This window comes from Larus michahellis, chromosome 18 (genome assembly GCF_964199755.1).
Source record: "Larus michahellis chromosome 18, bLarMic1.1, whole genome shotgun sequence".
In the NCBI taxonomy this organism is placed as follows: Eukaryota; Metazoa; Chordata; class Aves; order Charadriiformes; family Laridae; genus Larus; species Larus michahellis.
Window position 1 is genome coordinate 2,541,255 of NC_133913.1, and position 21,706 is coordinate 2,562,960.

The 21,706-nt window shown below is 65.2% G+C and overlaps 1 protein-coding gene across 1 annotated transcript; it reads right to left on the reverse strand.

The window, feature by feature from the left end:
- Nucleotides 1–402: 402 nt before the first annotated feature.
- Nucleotides 403–19,978, reverse strand: JUP (junction plakoglobin). The gene is made up of 15 exons (XM_074562141.1): nucleotides 19,894–19,978; nucleotides 9,807–10,039; nucleotides 8,551–8,804; nucleotides 7,738–7,976; nucleotides 7,084–7,285; nucleotides 6,366–6,510; nucleotides 5,371–5,474; nucleotides 3,818–4,156; nucleotides 3,257–3,412; nucleotides 2,961–3,080; nucleotides 2,630–2,780; nucleotides 2,371–2,492; nucleotides 2,049–2,088; nucleotides 1,514–1,683; nucleotides 403–1,277 (listed from the first exon to the last, which is right to left on the reverse strand). The coding sequence occupies exons 2-14, from the start codon at nucleotides 10,030–10,032 to the stop codon at nucleotides 1,538–1,540; spliced, it is 2,244 nt and encodes a 747-aa protein (XP_074418242.1). The 5' UTR covers nucleotides 10,033–10,039; nucleotides 19,894–19,978; the 3' UTR covers nucleotides 403–1,277; nucleotides 1,514–1,537.
- Between the last annotated feature and the right edge of the window lie 1,728 nt (nucleotides 19,979–21,706).

Genomic DNA, 21,706 nt, shown 5'->3' on the forward strand with positions numbered 1-21,706 from the left:
CAGGCTTCGCTCCATCAATCAGCGGGGCTCACTCCCGACCGGCGCATTTATCCTCCAGAGCTCGTTAAAAGTCAGCTCTGCACAGCAGCAGAGAGGAGACGCTGGCGATGCTGCCTAACAAACAAACATCTTAATTACTGGGAGTTTTTACCTCCTGACAGAGCAGACAGACGCCCGGATGGGGCCGGCACGCTAAGGACCTGGCACGGTGAGGGAAGAGCTGGCCACCCGAGCCCTGGGCCGGGCACAGCGGGTGCAGAGTACGGGAAGGAGCTCAGCCAAGGCCACCCAGCCCCGGGGGACTGGCCCGAGGAGGGCGACGGCCACCTTCACCCCGGCTGCCCCACGGGGACTCACTGACCCTCCCCAGCTGACAGAAGAACAGGCTCAGGGCAACGCGGGGCTGGGGGGGGTTATTTTATTCTTTGCTTTGGTCTATACAAAAACAACTTACAGAAATAATAAAATCTTCCATTCCTGAACCACGCTCCAGTAACTATCCATCCCTTTGCGGTGGAACACGTTAAACCACCATCAGATCTAGAGCCTCTTTAAAAAAATGTGTTAGATAAGGGAGGAGGGGACGGAAACACACCACTCACCAAAAAGAAGGGAAACGGGTTAAAATGTGCAACAGAGATCGGTACAAGGACACGGTTCCTAATGCTGGAGTCACTCCTCTATGGGTACTGGTAGGATAGGCAGGTACACAAAGTCAGCTCCCCAACGGCTGATCGGAAAGAATTAAACCGCAGACATCCCGATGGCTATAACGAAGGTCCTGGGACACGGCACCCTTCGGTTTCAACAAACTCTGGATTGGCCTGATTAAGTTCGAGTTCGCAGAAAGCAAAGGGTTTTCCCGTGTTAGATTCCTTTCCTAGAACACTAACACGCAGAACAAGTAGTGGGGAAGTTAGAAAGCACAAACTTAAAGACGGCGACAGCCGTTGGCACCATATTAAAAATAAAAAAGAAATATATATTCATAGAAAAGACTATTTTGCCAATGAAAAGTTGCTAACGGTGCAGGATTTGTGTGTTTTAAAGCTTCAGAAACAGTATCTTGGATGCTGGATGCGGCAGTAGGTGCTCGAAGCAGTCCCAGGAGGAAGGACCTTCTCCACAGACCCACAGCGAAGAAAAAAAAAAATAAATCGAAAAATAAAACCTCTCGTGGGAATGGAAAAGTTTGTCTTCTCAGGCACTTCTGTCTCCCAAGTCCTTCTTGCGAATGCTCAGCTCTGGGGCCACCCTCTTCTGTACGGAGAAAACACCTGCGCGTGGCAGGAGAGAGCTCCCGTTACTCGACCGAGGGGTGTTTGGAGGAGACCAGAGCCCAGGGTGCCCAGAGACTGTGGGGCGATGGGGATACCGACCCACGGCGGCACCGGGGACCCCGCGGCACGGCAGGTGCCAGCAGCCAGCCCTGCCCCCCCGGCCACCCGTCCCGCTCCAGGGCCGAGCACACCCTCCCTAAGCGCCCGCACCCCGGGCAGACGCCGCAGAGTACCTGGTGCGGGGGCTGCGGGGCGGGTTAGGCGAGCATGTGGTCAGCGAAGGGCGCTCGGACGCCGTCGCTGTAGGCGTCCATGGGGTAGTCCCCGTCCATGTCCATGTGCATGTCAATGGGGTCCAGCGGGATGTCACCCGAGTACATGGGGCGGTAGCCGGGGTCCAGTTCTGCAGGGAAGGGATGCGGCAACCTCAGCTGCTGCTGGTGAGAATTCTCCAGCCCTCAGCCACCCTCCTGGTCCCCCCATTCGGGGCAGCGTGTGGCACGTGGTGCTGCAAAGGACACAAGGGCCACCCACCACCCGCCTGCCCCAAGGCTCTGGGCCAGCCCAGGTGCGCAGGGGAGCGGCTGGACACGCTCCCCGGGGAGCGGAGCATCCCGTCGAGCATCCCCGGGCAGCCCAGGCGGGCACTTTGCTGGCAGCCACCCAAGAAAGGTTTTAAAACCAGCCTGGTTCGGTGAGAGGAGGCAACTGCCCCACCAGAGCACAGCCCCTGGGGGACCCCGCAGGAAGAGCCGGCGCCGCACTCACCATCTGAGTAGGGCTCGTTGATGGGGATCATGCTCTGCGCCTGGGAAAGAAGGGGACACAGCTGAAGAGGGGATCCGTGCTCACGTGTGCACGATGCTCTGTGGGTTCGTGGTGCCCAGCCCCATCCCGGGCAGTGGGTACCGCGACCCAGGGCTGCAGGAGAGCTGGGGCCACAGCCCGCCCACCCCCTGCCTCCCCCCATTTGCCAAGCTCTGCTCAGAGGCAGAAAGCGGCAGCTTTTGGAGGCAGGATGGGGCCATGCCAAGAGGCCCCGGTTTCGCCCGGAAAAAGGGCTCATCCCCAGGCCCAGCGGGATGCTCACCGCCTCCCAGGCTGCCGGGTCGTGCTTGAAGAGGGAGTTGGTGAGCTCCACGGAGACACGCTTTCTGTAGTCGGGGTTCTTGTCCTCTGAGATTCGGAAGAGCACGGCGGCTGCGTAGGTGGCTGCAGGGGAAGGGCAGCAGCCTCAGCTCCCGGTGCCGCGCAGCACCGAAGCACCAGAAGCCCCAGACTGGCTGCAGCTGGGGCGATGCCAGGTGGCAGAGAGCCCCCGGCACAGGGCCCGGCACGGCGGCACTCACCCGTCCCCTCGTTCCTGGAGTGCAGCAGCTCCATCAGCGGAGCCGAGGCCCCCTCGGCATCAATGGCATCTGCTGCCTCCTTGTCCTGGGCCAGCTCGCACAGGACACCAGCCGCGACACGCTGGATGTTCTCCACCGGCGAGTAGAGGAGCTGTCAGGAGAGATTAGCGGCAACGTGAAGCAGGCAGCGAGGAGCTGTCATGCTCCTGATGCGGTCTGACACGCGCAGGTGCCACCAGCCGAGCGCTGTGGCTCCCTGGCCCCGCCACCGCGGGGCTGTGCCAGGCGGAAGGTGGCAGAGCAGAGCCCCCATGTCCCCCCAGCCCCTGACCTGCACGAAGAGAGGGATGGTGTTGAGGCGGAAGATCTCCATGCGGTTCATGGGGTCCCGGGCCAGGATGTGCAGTGCCCCCGTGCAGCCCTCCACGATCTCCTCCATCTTTACTCCGTCCTGCCAGGGGACAAGTGCTCAGCCGGGGCCCTGGAGCAGCCGGCACATCCCAACGCCAGGGCACGACCACCCCAAGTGCGGGCACAGGCTACCCACCAGGGACAGGTCCGTTTTGGGGTGCCAGGCTGCGCCAGGAGCAGCGGGACACCCCATCAGACCCTGCCGCGGGGACTCACCGTGTAGGGCTGCTGCGTGCCGGCTGCTACGTGCCGCTGGGCGTCCTGGTGAGCCTTGACCAGCAGCTGGACCAGGCGGGGGATGACGGCGGCCTCCTGGAGCGGGGCATGGTTGGCCGGGCACAGGGCCAGGTTGCGAATCAAGCCTATGGTAGCCTGGAGGAGAGAAAGGGGGGAGGGAGAGGTTCGTCTCGACCGTGCATCAGAGCAGCGTGTGGTCCCCACGGGCCCCGCCAGCCGGGCCCCCATCCCCCTCCATGGTGCAGGCTGACTTCGGCTTCCTCCCCCACCGGATCCGGCCCCCTCCCCGCGGGGGAGCCCAGGGCAAGTATCGATTCCAGCCGAGCAGCCGGCAGGAGCCATTTCCTCCATTAGCTGCCATCAAGGATGCAGCCCAGCGGGAGCAGGGCTGCAGTGGCAGCAGCCCACCGTCGCTCCGTGCACGGCACCAGATGCAGACCCCCTCGGCAGCGCGTCCCACCACGGGCCAGCAGCCACGGACTCGCTTGAGCCCAGCGCCACTGGCTTCCTCCAGCCCCCAACATCCCCCCGACCCCTTACCTTGACCAGTGGCCACTGGTTGGGCTGGTTGAGGAGCTTGACGATAGCGGGGATGCCGTAGTTGAGCCGCACTGAGTTCTGTGCCATCTCAGCCTCGGGGTGCCGGCTGGTGAGGTGCCGCAGAGCGCAGACGGCCGGCTCGGTGATGTCCTCCTTGTCGCCCGCCCGCAGGATGGTGTGGATCAGGGCCTCCACCCCGTTCGACTGCGTCACCAGGGTCTTGTTCTTGCTGTTGTTGCAGGTCAGGTTGGAGAGGGTGCCGGTGGCACAGGTCAGCACGTTCACGTCGTCGGAGCTCAGCTGGTTCACCAGGATCTTGAGGACACCGTCCAGGCCCTCCTGCGGGAGCGGGGATGGGAGGTCGGGTCAGCCCCCCCACAGCCGGATCTGGGCTGCAGCCCCGCGCCCATCCCCTGTGTCTCTCACCCAGGCACAGGGAGCCAGAGCTGCTCCTCCAGACAGGACAGACACAGCCCCCTCCCGCAAGGACGGCTCCTGCCATCGCAGAGAGGATCCAGCCCCAGCCGTGCTCTTCCTCCCAGCTCGGGCACCCTCTCCCGAGACCCAGGTCTGTACGGCTGCCCTCACTGGAGCTCGTACACCCCTTGCTGCGGCCCCCAGCCCCCCATGACCCCCCTTGTCAGCATTGTGCCTCCCACACTGAGCCTTTCCCCGTCCCCCTGCAGCCAGAGCCGCTTCTCCACGATGCCGGCACGGCGTGAGCAACAGCCGCTCCGGACATGTGCAGCTTTACTTAAGAGTTTAATGTCTCCGGCAGCTTTTCTCTGCTGGGAAGTGCAAACAATGCGCCTGCCAGCGCTCCCCGGGCGGTCCTGGGGTGACCCACGTCCCAGCCATGCTGGCAGGCAGCCAGCAGCGGGGCAGGAAGGAGTTAAAAGCGCCACGGCCACGTCCCCCCTCAGTCCGCAGAGCCCAGGATGGTTACACGCCAGCCCAAATAGTTTCCACGCTGCATCAGGCGCTAATCTGCACGGAGAGGCGGCCCCCGCAGATGGGGAACGCGTCAGGAGGCAGCGAAGGGCTGGGGAGAGCAACCCCAGAGCAGAACTCGGGGTCACCCTCGCACCGGCGGCCACTCGGCCCCACGGGCACAACCGCCCCGACAGCAGCTCTGGTGGCAGCTCCCTCGCTGGGAAGGAGCCGAGCGAGCGGCCAGCGCCAGGGGCTCCCGGAGGTGATGTCCCGGCGATGCCCTGCTGAGCGCCTGAGCAACTGCCGGTGGCCTCGGTCCCTCGCTGGGGACACGGCAGGAGCGCTGGCAGCCGGCTGGCATGGGAAGGGCTGTGGGCTGTAAGCAGCCTCCCACGACGCCAGGCAAACCCCTGCTGCAGCGGGGCTCGGGCACAGCTGGGCATCCCCTGGCTCTGCCAGGCACACAGGCTGCCATAGCTCACAGGGGCTGGAAATGGCACCAGGACGTGGCTTTGGGTTCAGGCTGGCACAAGCAGAGAGCGAGGGGCGGCCCGGCAGCCGCGAAGGAGAAGCCTCCGAAATGCTGCGTCGAAGCACAACGCGGGGTCCCGCAGACTCACCTGTTTGGTAGCCACATCAGAGAGGTTTCGCAGGGTCCAGAGGCAGTTCTGGACCAGCCTGGGGCTGGAGCTGGTCAGGTGCTTGCCCAAGGCCTGCATGCCACCTGCCGGGGAAGGAGACATCAGCCCATCTGTAGATGCCCAGAGCTGCCCCAGCAGAGAGAAGGGACAGTGGATCCACACGGCGAGCGCGGGCTGGGCATCACCCGGTCGATGCCTCCACGCACGAGGCAGCCTCACGGCTTAGTGCAGGCTAAACGCAGGGGGGGAACCGTGCTCTGGACACCCAGAACTGTGTCAAGTTCTGGGCTCCCGGGTTCAAGAAGGACAGGGAACTGCTGGAGAGGGGACAGCAAAGGGCTACCGAGATGCTGAGGGGACTGGAACACCTCTCTGATGGAGAAAGGCTGAGGGATTTGGGTCTCTTCAGCCTGGAAAAAAGGCGACCGAGGGGGGATCTTATCAACGCTTATAAATACTCCAAGGGGGGGTGTCAGGAGGATGGGGCCAGGCTCTTCTCAGTGGTGCCCGGGGACAGGACAAGGGGTAACGGGCACAAACTTGCCCCTGGGAAGTTCCATCTCAACAGGAGGAGGAACTTCTTTGCTGTGAGGGTGGCAGAGCCCTGGCACAGGCTGCCCAGAGAGGTGGGGGAGTCTCCGTCTCTGGAGACATTCCAACCCCGCCTGGCCGCGTTCCTGTGCCACCTGCTCTGGGTGACCCTGCTCTGGCCGGGGGTTGGAGGGGATGATCTCCAGAGGGCCCTTCCAGCCCTGGCCAGTCCGGGATTCTGGGAAGACAGATCCCAGCCAGCCGGGGCAGATCCCGCCCATGCACAGTGCCAGGAAAGCACCTCAGCAGCTTTTCTGAGCAAGAAACCAGGCCACACACAGGTGGTTTCACCTGGTGTACAAAGCATCTGCCCCAGCTGCACCACCCCGACACCACCACTCTCCTCCCGTCTGCCCCCAGCTCTGCCCCCCAGCCCCTCTTACCAGCCTCGACGATGGCCGGCTTGTTGCTGGGACACACCGACAGCACCTTGAGCACCCGGCTCGTGGTCCAGAGCAGCTTCTCGTAGTTGTAGCTGCGCATGATCTGCACCAGGGCCTGGGGGCCTCCGTTGGCCAAAATAATCAGCTGCAAGACAGAAGGGGCAGGGTCGGGGTGAGCGGCAGCTCTGGGCTGCTGGGACCACCGCTCCGGCCGTGCCAGGACACAAGTCAGGCAGAAGGTCCAGCCCGTGGCACGCAGCAGTGCTTGCGGTCGCCCCGCCGGGGCCGTGCGCTGCCACCGCCCCCCCCAGCCCTGCGCACCGGGGTCCCTCGCCCCGCGCCCAGCCAGCGTTGCAGCCGGTGCAGGGACCGAACCCCTGCGCGAGGCCAGGACAACTCGTGTGTAGGAGGAGAGGAGAAGCCAAAGAACAAAGACAGAGGCATTGCCCGGAGCAGCGGGGGGAGAAACCCAGCCGAGCCGATCTACCGGCCAGACTGGGACAGTCGGCGCTTTCGGGGATGCTCCACCTTGCGAGAGGTTGGACGCGGCAGCGTTGCAGACAGCACGAGTGCCCCGCTGCCGGCTGCGGCCGGGGGGGCACGGGGGCCGAGACGGTGGGAGCTGCCAGCCGTGCCCCCCAGCTGGCCATATGCTGGGCAACCGGCCCCCTCCCTCCCGCCCGCCCTCCGTGGGGCAGGCCAGGCTCCCCGCGCCCACCTTGCTCTCCTGGTTCCCGTAGGCGAGGAGCTGAAGGCAGTCGGTGGTGATAGCCAGGAACTTGGGGTTGTTCTTGTTCAGCAGGGGAACCATCTTCTGCAGGCCGTCGGCCAGGCGCACAGCCATCTTGGCCCCTTCCTGGTAGAGCAGCAGGTTGTGCAGGGTGGTGATGGCGTAGAAGAGGACGGACTCGACCGGCGAGCTGCAGGCAGGCGGCGCAGAGCCACATCAGTGCTCTCCAGGCTGCCGGCACAGCCCGCGGGGCGGCCCCCAGCCCCGACTCCCACCCAGCGCCCTGCAGCAGGACACTGTGCGAGGCCACCATGCTGCATGGCCCCGGGGAAGGGACACCTCCTCCTCGGGGCAGAGCAGAGACTGAGCCCCATCTCCACGGACAAGGCGGCGTTGGGGGCCGCTCCCCTCCTCCTGCCCCCACACAGGCTCCAAAGGCAGCAAACCCCTGGGGCTTTCGCAGGCTGAAAGGTTCATGGTCTCCCGTTCCCTTGTTTTGACGTGCGCAAGAGGATCTGCACCTGGGGGGGTCAGACCGAGCCCTCCCCTCCTCTGCCCCCAGCCCGAGCCCGAGCCTGGCCGCCAGGGAGGGACCGCTCGTCTCTGCCGTCCTCTCGGCACCCTCCGCCAGCGCCCTCGTACCTCAGCATCCTGACGAGGGCTGGGATGCCGCCGGACTTGAAGATGGAGAGCAGGCCCTCGCGGTGGTGCGAGAGGTTGTGCAGGATGCTGGTGGTGCAGCGGGCCGTGTCCAGGTCGCTGGTGCTCTGCATGGTGCGCACCACGGCCGCCACGATCTGGGGCGACTGCATCAGGGCGCGGCGCGACGCCTCCTTCTTGGAGAGCTGGTTGACAATCATGGCCGCTTTGCTGACAACCACCTCGGGGGGGGCGAGAGAGAGAAGCCGGCGGGTGGGAGGGGGTCCCGCTGCTGCCCATCACGGCAGGGGCAGGAGGGATCCCACTCTGCCGGGCAAGAGCTGGTCCATGGCTGCCACGCATCATGCCGGGCAGGGCGGCGCTGGAGCCAGCACAGCAGCGCTATTTTCAACAATCCTTATCCGTGGTGCTCCAGGGGCTGCTCCTGGAGCCACAGCCTGGGGCCATGGTCCTGGAGTCACGGCCGGATCCGTGGAGCACAGGGCAGGGACAGGGCAGGGGGGGCTGGAGCACCCAGAGCCGGCAAGAAGCGCTCGGTGCCTGTGCAAGGCTGGGGCAGGAGAGCCGTGTCCCAACAGCCAGGACAGGCTTGAGGAGACGCGGGGGGACAGAGGTGGGCTCAGTCGTGTGGCAGGGTGGAGGCAACCGCAGCGCTTTGCCAAGAGGAAGGCGCCGGATGGCGGCCACCGAGCCCCGCGAGGATGGGAGCCCGGCTGTGCTCCCCAGGAAAGCACGTCCCGCAAGCCCAGCAGCTGAAAGCCCAGAGACACGCGCAGGCAAACCACGCTTCCTTACCGGGTCCTCATCGTTGAGCAGCTTGGTGAGCTCCGGGATGGCGCGGGTGGCCAGCTCGGCGTCGTCCTGGTAGTTGATGAGGTGCACGATGGCCGATTTCAGCATCTGCGAGGGCTCTGCCAGGCGCTGCACGTTGGTCTGCTGGCCCTCCAGCTGGGTGGTGATGAGCAGGGAGCGATCCTCCACCGTCTCGGGGTACATGGCAGCCCGGACGCGCTGGGCCCTGGTCATGGCCAGCTGAGCCTCCATGTCCGCTGCAGGGATAGACGGGGAGGCAGCCTTAGGCTCAGGCTCTCTCCGAGGAGCGCTCCCAGCCCCTGCTTTCCAATTTCAATTAGCTGAGCAAGAGCTTAGAGCAACGCCACCAGCAACGTCAGCAGCGTTGGACGCTCAGCGCGCTCTGCAAGGAGCCGGCGCTTCAAAGTGTAAACAGATACGGCAGCGCAGAGATAAGACAACACTCAATTAGGCAGCGTGATTAGGCAGTTGTCACACAAGGCCCATTGATTAAAAAATAAAGATATTTGCAACCGGGGACCAGCTGGCTCTGGGGATTAGGAGAAAGGCATGGAGGCCTTCCCTGTTGAGGATGCCGGGACAAGCGCGACCCGAGGGGGGGAGATGCTGCAGCAGCCACCCGCGGTCCCCACCTCTGCGGCACAGGGACCGCTCGGGAGGGCTCGTCCCTCTCCTCGGGGCTCTGCCTCCCCTGGGGAGCCAGCGATTAAACCTTCCAGGGCTGAAGGGGAAGCCACAGGGGCAGGCGGAGCAAACCAGGGCTCTTTTAAGGGACAAAGCCGGGGGAAGCATCTCCTTTGGCTTTGGGGGCTGCGTCTCTGCTTCGCCCTCGCAGCAGCGGGAGAAGACGGGCCAGCCGGCGGGGCTTTACGGCACACGCTGGCAGCTCTGCCAGCCGCGATAGGACAGGTTTCCCGAGCAGGCAGACAGGCAGCGAGGCAGACGGCCGATCCGTGGGCCGGGATCAGCTGTTCCTATCCCGAGCCAACCCGCCGGCGCGCTGGGGTGTGTGCACAGCTCAGCACTGGTGCGGGCTGGCGGCGTGCCGCCCCTACGCAAGAGCCTCTCATGCGGCAAAGGAGGACAGGAGGGAGCATATTTTAGGCAGCAACAACTCCCGGGGTGTGGAAAGGCAGCGTGGAGGAGTGCCCAGAAGCAGCACGGCTCATGGGGGAGGCAGAGGAAGGCAGGAACCGAGCAGCTGAGCTCGCAGACGCGCCCGGCCCCGCAGCCCCTACCTTGCGCTTGGCTCTGGCCCTGGCTCCCTCCCTGGCAGTAACTGGTGGTGGTCGTCTTCTTGATGGTGTACTGCTTCCCGTAGACCTCGTCATCGTCCCCGAGGCACTTGCTGCTGACGGAGGGCACCTGGGTGTTGACGCCGGAGTGGATGCCCGAGTCGTAGGTGTAGGTTTGCTGCCACTCCGTCACCTTGATGGGCTGCTCCATCATGTTCATCACCTCCATGGCTGCTCTGCTGGGCAGGGAGGGGAGAAGTTACGCCTCCTCCAGCAGAGCCCCAGCACCCTCCTGTCCCGAGGAGCACGGCAGACCCCGGCGCGGCAGCCGGCCCCTGCGCAGCCCACGAGCAGAGCGAGCAGATCCCTATCTGCCCTCCTCCCCCACGCCAGATGAAAGGCGGCACCGGGCTGAGGAACCCACAGCTCAGCACTTTGCTGCTCCTGTTCAGACATGAACCCCGGCTGCAACCGGCGCAGACCGCGCGCGGCTGGATGAGCCGTCAGCCAGCGCCTGCCACGCAACGCCGCGGCTCACCGTCTCGCCAGCAAAGGTGGGAGCAGGCGCGGGGGGGACCCCACAGCCAGACCCCCCCCGCCCAGTCCAGGCTCCCCCGGCTGCCCACGGGCTTTTTAAAGACCAGTTTGCAGAGACAGGACCTGGCAGAGAGCTGGGGACAGCAACAAGGCTGGAGCTCCAAGAATAAAATGAACCTTTTTAGAAGCTCTCTAGGACACTCCTAAAGCACCTAAAAATAACCACACAGAGCCACCGGCTCGGCTCTCCCATGGGTGCTCAGCACCGCAAGCGCCCGCGGCACGGGGCTGGGCGCTCCCCACGCTGTGCCAAGCCCCACGCCGTGGCTGCGCGGTGCCGGGACAGGGTGGCCCAGCACATCCCAAAACTCAGGACAAACCAGGCAAGGTTGCTTTCGAGCAGGGCTGGGTTTCCCTCCTCTTTAATTTGGGGACGCGGGAGGAGGGAGGATGGCTCAGGGATTAACCCCTGAGCTCATCGGGGCAGGCGGATGCTGCAGGGCTGTGAGTCACCAGCCCCGCATCCAGCCCCGCATCCAGCCCCCCCGGCATGGCCAGGAGGGGAGGAACGGAGGAAGGCAGGGAGGGATGGAGACAGCACCCAGCCATGCCTGCCGCCATCGCCCCGCTGCCCGGGACCCGCCGGCATCTCTGCCCCTTCCTCCAGCTGCGCAGGGTGGGGATGAGTCAGAGTTTCAGAGGCGATAAGAGGTGACGGAGCAGCTGCCGCCCGGCATAGCTGGGCGCAGCAGCAACCGCGCTTCCAAACAGAGGGGTAATTACCACCTCCCCCGGCCCTGATTCATGCAGCAAGCTGGACCAGGGCGGCCGCACACCCCTGGCTCCGCTCCAGCGGCCGGCGCAGCTCGGGGCTCACAGGGACCAGCCCGGCTGGTGCGGCAGCCCGGGGCCCCGGCACCCTCCTTGGGGGAAGCAAGGGACGAGCCCCCCGCCAGCCCCCCACCACGCCGGCGGCTGAGTCAGGGCGTCGGGTGGTGGCCGAGGACGCGGCTTGCGCAGGGCGGCCTGGCAGGGCACGGCGCGCACGGGCTTGGCGCGGCTCGCCCCAGCGCTGCCGGCTGTTCCCAAGGAGCGGCCGAGCCCTCGCGAGCGGCACAGGCCGGCGCTCACAGGGAAAAAATCCCAGCCCGGGCACAAAGACTCATTCTCGCGGAGCAGCGGCTGGGTGGGAGGCAGGAGCCCCGCTCCCATCCGGATGCATCCTGCATCCCACCGTCTCCATCCCCCCCACTCAGCCACCTTCCCGGAGCCACTGCAGGGCGCTGCTCCCGTCAATTCAATATTTTTTGAGCTGTCAAGCAGCAATCTGCAGACTGAGTACTGCTCCGGCTTTAATGGGTTGTGCATAATGCATGTTTATGAGGCAGCAAGAGAGGGACCCACTAATGGAGGCCAGCGGGGGCAGATCGTTCCCACGGCAGGGCGCGGGTGGGAGCTGGGGGTGCCGTTTGGCGTGGCAGGGCGGCGTATGACGCACGGCACCGCTCCCCACCCCGCGCCGGAGCAGGGATCGGCCAGGAGACTCCCCATGCCAAGCCGGGAGTGCCACGGTGCCGCACACCCCGGTGCGCGTGTTCATGAGCTGTAGCATTGGTATTTGGGAAAGCAAGTCCTCCCTGCTGGGTCACCCTGGCCAGGGTGGCAAAGCCTCCAAATTGGGTCAGGAAGCCCGAGAAAAGCAATGCCAAACCACGCCGAGGAAGCGTGGCGGGCAGGAGAGCGCCCTGTCAGCACACATCCCAGCCAGGAGCCGGCAGAGCCCCGGCAGCGCGGCTGTGGCCGGAGGGACAACCAGCACCCAGACAAGGATGGAAGGGGCAGGAAAGCTCCCTGCACCACGGAGGGGGTGTAAGGACCCGAGCACCCCCCCAGTCAAGGCAGGCACCCCCGGCAGCAGCGGGCTGGGGGTGGCAGGAGGGGGTGCTGCCACCTGTGCCATCGGCAGACAGGTACTGGCCGCTCCACAATTTACGGGCATTTGACAGGCACTTCATTTTTCAAACCTCCGTGAGTTCAGCTCCGACACCGGCAGCTTCTTACAGCGCCCTGCATTATGCATGAGCCACCCCCCCACCACCGCCTGCTCCGTCTGCACCACCGGCACCCCAGGGACATCAAAAGCCAGCAAAGCTCCTCAGAGCCCAGCCACAAGCTCAGGCGAAGGGCCCACAGACACGCTGCGAGCGGGTCCAAGCTAACGAGCACTGTGCGGGACTGAGCCCGGCCCCCTGCAGCAGGGGGAGAGGGGCCACCGGGGATGGGAGTTACACGGCTCAGGGGACCCTCCCTCCCCAGGAGCCCCCCAGAAGAGCCCACAGGCACCTCCTTAAACACAGCACCCATCCTTCCCCTGGAGCATCGCCCTGCCAGCAGCCCCCCCGGGGGTTTGCTCACCGCTGCAGGCAGCCAGCAGCACCCGAGGTGACGGGGCCAGTGGAGCAAGTGTCAGACGCTCCAGCAACGAGCAGTGACATTTTCTGAACCCTGTGTCAAGTGTCCTCTGCTCATCATTCGGCGAGAGCCAGACGCCCGACACAAGCTTCTCCCCCGTCCTCCACAGCTGGGCTCCGTCCTCGGGTGTCCCCCCTCCTCCGCACACGGGCGGTCTCCCGGCCCCGGGATGCTGGTTTCACTGGGGGTCACTGGTGACGCTTTTGGCGGCGAGTGGCTGCAGTGGGGCACGACCCCCACCAGTGGCCAAGGTGGGGGGGGGGTCAGCCATAAGAATGGGGGATGCTTGGGGGGGGCTCAAGCCCCCCCCCGCCCAGACCCGTCAGTGGGACGATTGCTGCTGAGCCCGGCCCTTATCTCCCTCCCACCGGGCTGTTATTAACCGTAGCACAGCAATGGCAGAGCAGCACCGCTGAGCACCCCCTGCCTGCACAGAGCCGGCACCTCAGGGAAACAGGGCTCACTCCCGGGAACAGCGAGGAAACCCCCCGGGAAACAGTGGGGGACCCCACAGAGGGGACGGCAGGTTTGGGGGAACACCACGACGGGGAACAGGCTGAGCCGCACGGGGGGCTTCAGCTCCCCCACCCAGGCAGCACAGGGCAGAGCGAGGAGAAGGTTAATCCCTCTCCCACCACTTCCCGCAGGCAGGAATGCCGGGGAAGGCAGAGGAAGCTCCTCCGGCTGTAAGGCACCGGCTACGGCTCATCCGCCCCCAGAGCCATTTGATCAGCGTCCAGGCGGCATCTCAACCCCCACACCCCAAGACACCGTCTGCGGAGGAAGTCTCCGGCAAACACACAGCCCTGGGCCTGACCAGCCCTTCCCTCCGGCTGCTGGGAGAAGCCTTCGGCCTCACACAGGCAGGACACGGCTGGCAGAGCCCAGTGCCCCCACTAACGTACGGCTGAGCCGCCCAGAACAGCGGCGGGGAAGCCAGGAACGCTGCTGCATGCAAAAAAAAAAAAAAAAAAATAGTTATTTCTCAGGGACTTCTCAGGGCGGCAGCGGTCCCTGGGGCGAGCAGCTGACACTCCCGAAAGAGGGGGACAAGAGCAGCTGGGGGTCACAGAGCACCCCCACATCCCAAGTCCCCACCGGGGGCTGCACAGGAGCAGGCAGCAGGACCGGGGGAGCTGGGGGGTGCGAGGGGCAGCCTGAGCAGCGCAGGATGTCTCCCAGGGGCTGCCATCGCCCCGTCCTCGCGCGCAGCCTTCCCAGACGGGAGCAGAGCGCGGTGGGGCTGGGGGTGCCCCCGCTCCGCAGCCGCACCGCGCGAGGGGGCGAGCTCGGCTGCGGGAAGCGCGGGAGCGAGCGCAATTACAGTCGCTCGGGCTTTGAAGAAAAGGAAAGAGGCAGTTAAGGCAATTCAACAAATGCAATGCAAGAAAAGACTCTATTTTAGAAGCACTTAAGCCACACACAAGTCCATCTTCAGTCCTCCCTATTAGCGACCGCTCCCGGATTAGCGACCGCTCACTCACGGAGGATGGGGCGGGGGGGGGGGAGGGCACCCTCGACGGCCGCAGCTCCGGAGCCCCCCTGGGGGCAATGGCACCCGGGGCTCGGTGCACCGGGAGGGCTGCACCCCGAGGTCCCCACCACCTGCAAGCCCCAGAGGCAGCCAGAAGCGACACCGTGGCATCGCCAACTAACGAAGCCGGGGCAGCAGCTAACGAAGCTCCCGCAGACGCTGCGACAGACCCAACGCTGTACAAAAGCTTCAATGGTTTTGAAGAGGATCCCTCGCAGGAACGCGCAGCAGGAGGAGGCAGAGAAAGGAGCTTTTCAAGACCTCACCAGCATCAATGGGAAGCGTTAGAGTCAGAGCCCGGCTACCAGGAGCCCTTTCAATGGGGCTTTACAGCGAAGATAAGTGGAAGAATTCAAAGGGGAGCGAGAGCAGCTTGAAGTTTAATGAGGAAGAGACCGGCGACCGGCTTGCTTCTCGTTAGAAAAGGGGCCGTAACAACGCAAGGCTGCCCTGGTGCTACACACAAAGGAGCCGATGGCCTTTGTTTGTCAGTGCTCGCATGTCCGGAGCGTTCCCGGCCACCCCACCAGCTCCGACAACTTCAGGTCACTTGGGGAGGACATCAAGGGGTGCAAGAGCCGTTCTTCACACTTGGGTTCCTCATTAGAGGAAGCTCTAAAACCCTATTTATTTTTCAGCTGCTCCTGACGAGGTTAAGTTTGAGCTGCCGAAGCCCCACGCAAAGCCCCGGCTCCTGCTCCTCCGGGGCTGCTACGTCCCCCCCAGACCAGGCTCCCGGCAGAGCCGGCTCCGGCAGCGCAGCATCTCTGCCATGACCCGCTCTGCTCGGCTGATGCTCTCCATCAAAGCAGAACACATTCCCCGAGCCTCTGGAAGCGCCTTGCCTTCACCCGAATTAACAGCTACTGACAGCTCCAGCACACGCCAAGTCCAGGCTGCAATATTTTGGCGCTTCACATCACAAAACGACAAGGTATTATCCATCAAGTGCTCTCCCATTGCGAGAGCACGTGAGATGGCGGGCATGACACCCGCCTCCTGCAGCTCACTGTGGGGCAGCCGAGCCCTCACATGGGGCACCACAGCCCTGGGAGCCACCAGGCACCTGGGGCTCGAGCAAGAGCTGTGCCAAAGCACCGCCCGCTGCTCCCTGGCTCCCCCGGGAGCCCCGCTGCCCACGCCGTGCCCTGCCGCAGCCCCGGCTCGCTCAGCGTTATCTCCCTGCCCCATGTGCATGGCACTGCTGGGCACCAGCACGGATCCGCCAGCCTTGATCTGGGGTCAGGTCCCCCTCCGACAGCTCCTGTGCCATGCCTGGCCAGCTCTGCCCACGTGGGGCGAGCCCCACGGCAGGACCCCAGGGACATTCACGCGCCGAAGTCCCATCGTGGGGGTCCGTGGTAGCACATCTCCCCTCCCCGCGTCCCCGCTTGCTGGCACAGACACCGCCATCCACAGAGACACCGGGACCAGGAGGACGCACACAGGCACATCCCCTCCTCAACTAAAGTTTGCTGATCTCCTTAGAAACACTGCTGGGAAAGATGGGAACTCGCCACTTGTCCACGGAAAGGAGAACTGGCACGGTGCAATTAATCACAATAACTCCATCTGGATAAGACAAAAAAAAAATAATGATTATTTTGTTTTAAAGAGCAGAAAGAACAAGTTGTCCTTTAAGAACATAATTGCAGGATTTAAATTTAGGCTTTGAGGCTTGCAGGCTGCTCCCAGCTCCAGTCACGGTGTCCAGAAACACGGGATCTTGCCACCCAGCCCTGATGCAGTGGGGAGGGACGCAGAGCTGCTGAGCCCCGGCTTAATTTCTCCATCCAGTTGCATTACATCTGTAAAGTTCAGACGCTTCACAAGAAATTATCACCAACACCCGTCAGCACCCGGCCTGTCGGAGCAAGTTAATGATTTGTCACCGGGGCTCTGCCCGAGCGTCACAGCGATTACGGCAGGGCTCCTCGCAGCAGCCAAAGGTCTCTCCCCCACCAGCGAAGCACACGCACTTCATCCACCGCCCACCCCCAAAAGGCATGCGGGACCGCGGCGCACCCCACACCACGGGGTCCGTGCCACACTCCAGCCCCGGAGTGGGTTCCTCGGGGTGGGGGGCACGGCTGCTCACCCACCTTCACCCGCTCCCGCGGGTCGGCTCACCCAGGTGTGGGACGTTTGGAAAACACCGATCATTCCGCCTCCGCCCAGCCGCCAGCTCTGGCTCCTGCTCGGGGTCTCGGATGGAGCCCGAGGACTCGCTCGGCACCATGGAGCACAGATGCCACAGGGCTGCCCTGCGAGCCCCCCCATGAGGCTCCTGACCCATTTGCAAAGCCATTTCGTAGCCAAGCCAAGCGACCAAGGCATATTGAAATGCCTCCGAGGCTATCAGCAGCCCCAACAAAACCCATCAGGGCTGGCATATTTAGAAAGGTATTTCATATTTTCTGCCTAATTAGAAACATCTTCATCTCCCAGCGCAGCTGTTGACAAGCCGTGCAGCATTCCCACTCCAGAGGCGGGAGTGGGCAAGGAGCTCTGCCCATGGAGGCACCTGCACGGCTCCGAAGCCAACCCGGTTTAAGCACAGATGTGGTTTTTAGCTGCTTAGGTCAAGTTTTAAGACTTCTTTGGAGCGGGAGTACCTGCACCTTCACTGTCCTCCACCAAACCCTGTCCGTGGGGAAGGAGGGTAAAGCCAACCCTCCCGAAGCAGGGAACGCCGCAGGGATTCAATGCAGCGATTCAAGGCACCGCTGCAGCCCCGGCATCCTCACGAGCTGCCGTCCCAGCTCCTTCCACCCACACAGACCCACCTGGGACACCCCATGGTCTCACGGGATCCAGAGCCACCACCCAATTGCTGGCTCTGGGTGACACTGGGTGCCCTGCACACCCTGTGGTGGGGCCCGTCCAGGTGGGAAAGCGCCACCCGAAATCAAGGTAAAAGCTGAATTTCAAGGTAGACTCGCAGAGTTTTAATAGAAATTAAAATTTCTTTTAAACTTGTGTTAATTAGAAGCCAGTCTAATTTAAGCCTTCAAGACTAGCACAAGCCTCAGTGCAGATGCTGCAATTAAAGTCTTGCAGGTTCGCTGCAAAGAGCCTCGGCTCCCCCAGCCTGCGGAGCTCTGCGCCCGAAGGCTCTGCCATCTGCGAGCGGCGGCGGCAGCACCGTCTCAAACCCCGGAGATCTGGAAGTGTGATAAAAAGCCAAATCCCATCAAGCGCTCCCACACCAAACCACAGCCTTGAAGGGAAGCCATCGTCACAGGCACGGCCTCCGCTGAAAGGGCCGTGCAGCTGCACCACAGTCGCCCGCCCCAGCTGCTAGAGCTGATTAAGGATTTCAGGTGGGGAAAACAAAGGGGAGAGTTAATGGGATTAGGACAGCGCTGAATGTTACACGGACATACAGCACCAGGACCAGAGGAGAAATTCTCTGAGGTCCCCGGCCACAGCCAAGCTACGAGCCACACGCACACTAGGAGGTGGCCGAGGCTCCAGGCACGGTGCAGGGAACCCTTGCATGCCCAGCCCCAGCAGACCCCCCGCCAGCCACCCGGCTCGGCCCCGCCAGGGATGCACACGCTTCCTGGAGCCGGCGAGGACACGCCACGACACCCAGACAATAGACCGTAAACGCCATTGTCTGGAAGCGAGGGCCCTGCCGCGGCTGCCCCACCTTCCCCCAGCGCCCCACAAGCCCCCCGAGCAGTGAGGGCCCACGTCTCCCCCAGCACCCACCCAGGAGCCAGCCCTGGAGGGTAAAAAAACCCCTCTGCCACCGACGCCAGGAGCTCTGTGCGTTCCCATCCTAATCGCCAACTTGTTTAGGCCAAATTAGCAGCAAAATGGGTTTTTCATGGCACTTTATGGAAATCCTCCAAAGTGATGAATGATTACAGGCTTCAGATAGGCGAAGACTGTTTCAGCGGTCACCCCACACCCTTCCAGCCGACTCTTGATAAAACACCAACAAGGACACAGAAACAGACCTTAAAATCCCCCCAGCCCCGTTACCGGACAGCATGGCTGAGCGCCTGCCCCACCCCCACGAGAGGGGGACCGGGAGCAGACCCCGCGGGCACCGCACCCGCCCTGGATGCGGATGAGAGCCCTGAGCGAACGCCCCCGGCACTGCTCCAGCCCCGGCCCCGTGGCAGTTGGCAGGGAGACACTGCGCCCCCGGCTCCCCGTCAGCCCCGATGGCAGACGGACACGGCACCGCCGGGTGTCAGGGCTGGCAAGTGGCACCAGCACCAAAACCAGGGTGATGTGGGCGGGAGCAGGAGGCGCAGCAACTGCGGGGGCCAGATCCAGCTGGGTCACGGGGTGGCCCCGGCCCCCACCACCCTTCCGGCACAGGGAAGCCGACCGGGAACATCGTCCCAGACAGGGGGCTCACCCGACCACCCCGACGGCATCGCGGGAAAGCCAGGGCGCAGGAACACCGCTGCCCGGCAAGAGCGGGCGCAGGCTGCTGCTTTCACACCCGTGCGGGTACAACGGTGGCACGGGTCACCCGGGGCTGTCCCCAGCAGGTGGCCGTGCCCTCCCGGCCAGTGCTCACGCTCCTCTCCCAGCACAAACGTCTCTCCAAGTTGCTCATACGACAGCCTACGTTTCCCTTCTCCGGGCAACTCCCAGCAACGTTTCAACCTTATCCTTTCATCTGTGCTGCAAACCTGATTAATTAAGCTAATCACTCAGCTAACGCAATTAGAGCGCTCTCTCTCTCCTCTCCAAACACCAGACAAGACGAGAGCCGAGTTTCGCTCCCCCCACGTTTCCCTGTGCGGATCTCCGCTGTCAGCCGGGAGCCCCCCCGCGAGCGAAGCCCACCGCTCCTCCAGCCCACGGCGGGGGTATCGGGGTGATGCCAGGTCCTCCCCTCGCGATCCCTCCCGGCCCCCCCGCCAAGCCCCGGGAAGCCACCCGGCAAACCCGGCTGGAGCCGGGGGGCAGCGCCGAGGGGCCTCGACAGCAGCGTGTGGCCACCAGGTGTGACTCAGGACTCGCCGGCCGTGGCACCCAGCAGCCACGGGTTACGTCAGAGTCCCAGGGCCACCTGGGCGAGCAGCGTGCCAAGGCCTCGCCCGCAGCCCCGCCGCCGCCTCGCCCGATGAGCCGCCACCCCGAGCGCGCCCGGGCGGTGCCGGGGACGGGGACGCCGCCTCGCACCGGGCCGCGGCGCCGCAACTTCCAAACTCGCTCCTGCGGCAGCGGGCGGGGAGCGGGGGCCGGGACAAGCCGACCGCCCGCGGGGAGCGGCCGCAGGGACCCGCCCGACCGGATCCGCGCAGGCTGGGCTCGGCCCCGACCGCCGCGGGACGCGCCGGGGCTCCAGGACTGCACACGGTTCCGCCACCCGCAGGGAGCCCCGGGGCGGCGGCGGCACCGAGCCGGGACGCCTGGTGCTGCCCGGCCCGGACACCCCGGTTCCTCCCAGCCCCGAGCGCGGCCGCTCCCCAACCCCGCCCGGCCCAGGCGCCCCCCAACCCGGGGACGCCCGTCCCCGCTCCGTCCGCCCCGTTCCCCCCAAGCCCTGTCCGGTCCCGGCCCGTCCCCGCTGACCTGCCGGCGGCTCCCGGGCGCGGGCTCTGCCGCCCGCCCCGCTCCTGCCCGAACAAAAGGCGAGCAGCGCCCCGCGCGCCGCCCCGCCCCCGCCCCGCCTTGGCCCGCCCCCCCTGCCGGGCCGCCGCATCGCTATTGGGTCGTCGCCACGTCCGTCAAACCCGCGGCGCGCCGGCCACCGCCCCCGCCGGACGTGTTTATCCGCTCCCCATTGGCGGGGGCGAGGCTGCCCCGCCCTCCGCCGGCTGGCGATTGGGCAGCGAGGAGGGGTGGGCGGGGCGCGGCGGAGGGCGGGGAAGGGCGCGGCCGGGAGGGGGGGGGACTACCTGGGTGACGTCACGGGGCGGGGTGGGGCGGGGCCGGGGACCCTCCCCTGGGCAGGGGGCGGGGCCAGGGCGTACCGGAGCGGGGCGGGGGCAGCGCCGGGGGTCCGTGGGGTGCGGGGACCCCCGAGGGCTCTCGGGGTGCCGGGACCCCGCGGGGGCGGGGGGTACGGGCAGCCCCCCGAGGGAGCTCGGGTCCCCCACGGCCTCGCCCCTGCGTGTCCCCCTCCCCGCACACCGCCGGCCTCGCCCGACGGCTGCAGACCCCCCGGTCCCGCGGGGGCTGCGGCGCTGCTCCGGCCAGCCGCCGGGCAGGGGGAGCCGGGGGGCAGCGAAGAGCCGGGCAACGGGCGGGGGCTCCGGGCTGCCCCCTTTTCCCCGCCCCGCCGCCCCCCGGTGGTCCTCCCCACCCCGGCGCGGCCGGGACGAGATTACAGCTCCCGAGCAGCCGCGCCGTGGGCCCTCCCTGCCTCCTGCACCACCCACGGTGTTTGCATCCATGGGTGCCCGGGCATGGAGCCGAGAGTGTGGCCCTGGAGCATCACCCGGCCCCGGGAAGGGGCTCCACACTGCCCCGGTGGGGAAACTGAGGCAGGAGGAGGCGCTGGGGAAGGGCTCGGGCGGCTGCCGGCAGCCGGCCTCACCCCCGGCCGGACTGGTCCAGCGGGTACTGCAGCTGCATCCCGGCTCATCCGCTCCCCACCGGCTCCAGGCGAAGCCTCCGTCACCCAGCCCCTGCGTCACCAAGGAAGGCCCAATGCCAGAGCACGTCCCAGCTCATGGTGGGGATCCCCAGACCTCCTGCTCCCCGGATTTGGGGATGGGGGTGAGGGGGACGCATCCTGCACCCCCCACCATCAGAGTCCTCGGCCACGTCTGGCTGCTGGCGCTGACTCAGTCGGGAAATCACAGCTCGGGAGAGAGGCGAGAGACGGAGCTTCGAACGCCCCTGCAAGGAGATGGGATTTCATGGCTGTGCGCAGAGCGGGGGATCCAAAGCACAGCGAGAGCCCTCCAGCACGAGGAGGAAAGTGGCACACGGCATGGCATGGCACAGCATGGCACGGCACAGCACAGGGCAGCCGATGACAGCCAAAAACCTCATTTATGTTCCTTCTTGGTCAAGGTCAGAGGAGTCAGGGAAGCGCATGGAGTTACGCCACGGAGTCCTGCAGGTTCCCCCTGGCATCCCACCCCCGTATCCCTGCTCATGCCCCTGCATCCCACCTCTGCACCCCCAGCACCTCCCAACAGCCCGGCTCTGCTGGCCCTGCAGGCTGCGGGGGCCAGTGGCCATGCTCACAGCCCTGGCCACTGCTGGGGTCACACCGCCACTCGCCGAGCGGCTGCTGCTGCCCGGTGCTGTCAGGAGCGTTGGACGCAGCCCGCATCTGCGGTGGGAGCAGAGAGGGGACCGGGGGGACCTGGCCCGGGGCTGCAAAGGGCTTGTCCCGGCTCTGGCAGAGAAGGCGCAGGGAGCCGTGTGCCCC